Consider the following 5,000-nt stretch of genomic DNA (forward strand, 5'->3'; position numbering starts at 1 on the left):
ATGCAAGAAATATGAATGCCACTTGTCCGAAGCATAATGACATTGAAGTGAAACTGAATGCCAGATATTGAGAAGACAACCATTGTGGCTCTCAAAAGCAGGGTCTTATACCCATAGTGATTTTGGTTGGGGTTTGAATTCATGTGGAACTTAGGATGGTTTGTGATAGATGGCCTAGAGTTAGAAGTTTAATTTGAGTGGCACACTGTCAGACACTGTTCTTAATTCAAAAACTATGACAACAAAGCCTCAAATTTTAGCCAGATAGTGGTTAAACTGATTACTTGTTTGAAGGTGAAATCTCAGGAAGGTATGGAGGCTACAGTTGCAATTAAAGGTGCAGTTCAACTGGCCTTGTCTTCACGTACGACCTGACCTGTGGCCAAGTGCCCAGTGTTTCATCTGTGAAAAGCACCACCAAAATAGAACACACATGTCTCTGCTTGAATACGCTGGGTACAATACTTCTCGTTTGAGAAAAATGGAGCACTAGGACTTATTCTGTTTTACTGTAGTTCTGTGTGTGTGTTTGTTTGTTTGTTTGTTTGATTAAGAAAGAATAGAAACCAATTTATTGATTTATTGATTAACGCCAGTCTGATGGGCAGTCAATGTGAGTGTAACTAGTTTCAAATTAGCCCCCCCCCCCCTTTTTTTTTTTTTTCTTTTTTAACAATTGTGATATTTCTTTTATTTAGAATCTCTTTTTGTTGACTTTAAAGATATTGATAATTTATTTGAGGATTATAGATAGTTGTTAATTGCACCCAGGAAATCCGAGGAAAAAGAATCCTTAAGGTCCTGTTATTGCTGGCTCCCCTCAGCCCCCAGATTTCACACCAAAGTGACACGATTAGGCCCAAATAGCTGTGCTTATGGCCAGACTAGTTGAATTACGCTTTAACCCACTAGCATCAGTATATTTTGAATCCGAAAATAATACTTACCAGGTGGCTACAAAATTGGTGCGTGGGGCTGGCCCGGAATCTGTCTGCACGCCGGCTTCGGCTCGTGACAGAATCGGAACACAAACCAATCCGTCATACCCGCTTCGGCCCGTGACAGAATCGGAACACAAACCAATCTGTCACACTGGCGGGACGCCCAGCATTTATTTATTTATTTATTTATTTTTATTTTATTTTTTTTATTATTTATTAATTTATTATTATTTTTTTTCGGGTGTCATATGTGGGACACCTGTTGTAAATGGGTTAATATACCTGTGGTGGAGATTTATTGGTATTTGTGTGTGTGTGTGTGTGTCTCATATGTGGGACACCCGTTGTAAATAGGTGTACCACATGGTGGAGATTTATTGGTATTTGCTGGTGCAGGGCCAATATTGAGTGTGCAAGGCTCCACAAATGACTAAGCTTCACAATATTGCTGTGGATGTAGTGTGAAAATTGTCTATATATCAGGATGTTTTGGGTTAATATCAAGAGCAAGAGACAGAGATAGAAATGGACACTGCCATCATAAACCATAAGAAATCGTCATAATCAAAACATAGAACTTCTGCCTCATATTTACCTTGAAGTGAAAAAAATATCCACTGCATATCACCACTCAGACAATCCACAACACACAGCCAGATTTCTTAATGCCTGTTTTCTGTTTGTTATGAAGTGCAAATAAAGTGTGGGTGCAGGAGGGCTTGCCTCTCTGCCTAGGGAATAAGAAGGTAGCATGGGTTGGGTTTAATTTTTTTTGGTTTACATGATACCTCTGATTTGGGACTAAGCGTCTGTTTTCTTACTGGTGCTTCACTCCAGTACCCCTTCCTGATCGCTGTTTTCCCTATCAGGGGCTTTGCCCCCAGACCCCTTCCCAATTGCCATGTTTCCTTACAGGGGGGCTGTGCCCCCGGACCCCCTCCAAATAACCACTAGCTGTACATTGTAAGTTACAAATTGGATTCTTTATGGCTGAAGTGGAGGGGGCTTGGATATTATGAACTGAGGTATTTCTGCAGCTGGAACACGGTTATTGGTTTGTCACCAAATTTAACCCATTTACGACGGGTGTCCCACATATGAGACACCCGAAAAAAAAATGCTGGGCGTCCCACCGGTGTGATGCTGGATCGGAGCTTACGCTCTGGTTCCATTGCAGACTGCGGCAGGCGCACAGGCTGATTCCGGCCAGCCCTGCACACTGATTTTGAAGCCGCCCGGAAACCATTGATTTCAGCTTCAAAATATACTGGGGCCAGTGGGTTAATGTTATCCCCTAGACCAAAACATTTTCAGGAAGAGATTGTTTTCACCAGAAGTAGTACTATAAACCAACTTCCCTATTGGAACCAGCAGTAACAACTGCAGTAACAAAACTGTGAAATTTGCTGGTAGTTGGCTGTGCATGTGCAAGTATGGATGTAACAAGCATTTCTAATTTTTTTTAAATGTGTATGCAATAATGTAGAACACCTTGTATATCTAAGAATTTAATTAATTCATATTACTCTATAATTTTATCTAAATCACAATACATACATTAAAAGTATAGTTTCATTTCTAAGATATTGACAATGATTGGTTGTGATGTCATGAGCTATATGTGCCAAGACAGTTAAAATTAGGTTACCACACAGCTAAGTTGTTCACTACAAAGTGAGGATGGTTAGACTTAGTCACTGGAAGTGCATGGGAACTTGATCTCCACATGGTGTTCGTCACTACCCATTTTCTTTATTTCTGATGTTATTCTTTGCCAGAGCAGATCATATTATACATCAGTGACTAGTTTTTACACATCTTTTTGGACCCCCTTAATCCCATGCGTGTTGTTGCCATGGGGGAGGCTTAGGAGACAGAGACTGGGGCCCAATGTGGGAGATCGCCCCTACATTGGACCTCAGCCCTCGCCTCAGCTAATTTTGCTTGGTCTTCTCTTCTCCACCTTTTGTCTTCCTCCTTCTTCATCTCCTCCCCCTGTCCACATCCCAAAGTGTGAGAGCCGGGCTGAAAGGATGAAGGTCCGGTTTTTTGTCAGTTCTGAACGGCCTTCATACTCAGTTTGCAATTCCCTCTTACCCCTTTCATTACCATACTAACCAAACCAATAGTGTTCTACAACCTTTGACATCCAACATATTTGGTCTTAATTTTTAACTAATTTTTTACCTTTTTATCACAGTATTTTCCTTACCTGGGGAAATTACCCCAAAGTCTCGCGATATTTTTATATTTTTTATACGCTGCTAATGACCTTACATGCTGACGTGGCGTCAGGCATTGTTAGTTCAGACTTTGATGTTAATGATCATTCAACCTTATTTTTAAAAAGTCCTTCCAATTTTTCTTGCTCTTTTTAGACAACCATAATTTTTCTTTATCTCTACATGGTCTTCTTTTTCTTTTCTTCCAATATTAACCGAAATCATTGATTGAAAAACTAATACATTAGCTGTAATATGTATGTCAGTATCTTGCTGTGCCTATATTATGGTATAACTTAATCCTTTTTCTTGCCAGGTTTGTCACTTGATCCAGCCAAGCGCTACGCAAAGGTTGTAGATGATGCCTTCCATATATCAGCTGCCGTGCTCGACACCACCTCTGTTACAGATGATGAAATTATCAGGGTGAGTGTCTTGGGACAGTTCCTTTTTATGATTACTTTCTTGTTTCTGCTTTATAGATGCCATAACCTTCATAGTTATATTTGTTCTTATTTGAATATTTTACATCATTTTTATCATTAGTTATCCGTTATGATGGATCAGTGGCACCGTCATTGTTGCTTTCATTATCTCATCTGCCACCGTATTACGTTGCAAAAACATTTTTTCTTCTTCTTCTTCTTCTTCTAAACATCTTTTACCTGTTGAATCTAGTTTTGCGGCATGTAGGCTGAGTGCACGCAAACACTCATGAGCAGTGACAATACTCTGTGCCTCTCCTTTGCAAGTTTATTTTACATAAACCTTTTTTTTTTTTTTTTTTTTTTTTTTTTTTTTTTTTTTTTTTTTTGCCATTTTCCATTGTTCATATTTTTCTTTTAATTTGCTTAATCCAGATGGTAATAGCTTATTTCCTTGCACAGATTCCATATCATCACTCTATGTAGTAAATAATAATTAAAAGAAAAGAAAATGAAACATTTGGTTATTTGTCATATATCTTAGTTTTTCTTAATTCAATGCACAGCATGGAAATGGCATCCTCCCTGGAGCCAGCCCTCTTCCAGTTATCGCTTATGCATCATACATTCTACATTCGTTTATCGATGGAAATAATGCCAAAGCCCCTTTCTAAGCACCAAATGAGTCTAATCACACTCCAAGAGGTTTGTTCACTTGTGGCAAGTCTTTTCCATCACCCTGGCCTTCACTCATGACGACAAGTTTGCATCACCCTGCCCGCAGCCATTTTGTCCAGTGCACATGACTCTGTCCTCGACCCAGATTTTTCCATGATGGGACCATAACGTTATCCGGATCGTAGGAGTTAAAATGATAGAAAACAGCAAGAAAGGCTTAGATACATATTTTCTGTATAACAAAACTAAAAACTTTAACCATTTCAAACTACCACAAAAATTAACATGTCCTCTCCCACACAGGTCATGGTAGAAGTGGAAGGCTATGAGACACTCATCTGCAATCTGAGCAAAAAGTTGGGCATCTTGCAATGCCCACTTGACTTGCAGTTCATGGAGGGCAGCCGCATTGCCTTCTACACCCTGGGAGGTAAGGGTGTCGTCCACCTCTCGGGGTACGTCATTCCTGACTTGGAGGATGAGCTGGATGAGGAGGAAGAGGTAGAGGAAGAAGAGGAAAATAGTGATGAGGGTAAGGAATTGCTGTGTACACAATAAACTTTGGTATGTGTGTGTGTGTGTATGTATATATATATTGTGTGTGTGTGTGTTTGTGTGTGTGTGGAAAATGAGAGGAAGATGTATACAACCAAGAGTAACCAAGAGATGGTAGAGGGAGAGGGATAAGCAAATGACATCAAATAAATAAAGGATCTACATTTCAGAAACGCCAG

At 39.7% G+C, this 5,000-nt stretch overlaps 1 protein-coding gene across 1 annotated transcript in view; it reads left to right on the plus strand.

Moving 5' to 3' along the window:
* The window catches only part of LOC113803345 (46 kDa FK506-binding nuclear protein), a 14,201-nt gene that overhangs the window by 1,103 nt on the left and 8,098 nt on the right, over nt 1–5,000 (plus strand). Inside the window, exons 2-4 of the mRNA XM_070118003.1 lie at nt 3,480–3,589; nt 4,570–4,798; nt 4,992–5,000. The exon at nt 4,992–5,000 is cut by the window's right edge and continues 78 nt beyond it. Of these exons, the coding sequence (XP_069974104.1) occupies nt 3,480–3,589; nt 4,570–4,798; nt 4,992–5,000 (348 nt within the window). The remainder of the gene's footprint in view (nt 1–3,479; nt 3,590–4,569; nt 4,799–4,991) is intronic.

Source organism: Penaeus vannamei, chromosome 41 (genome assembly GCF_042767895.1).
Source record: "Penaeus vannamei isolate JL-2024 chromosome 41, ASM4276789v1, whole genome shotgun sequence".
NCBI classification, from domain to species: Eukaryota; Metazoa; Arthropoda; class Malacostraca; order Decapoda; family Penaeidae; genus Penaeus; species Penaeus vannamei.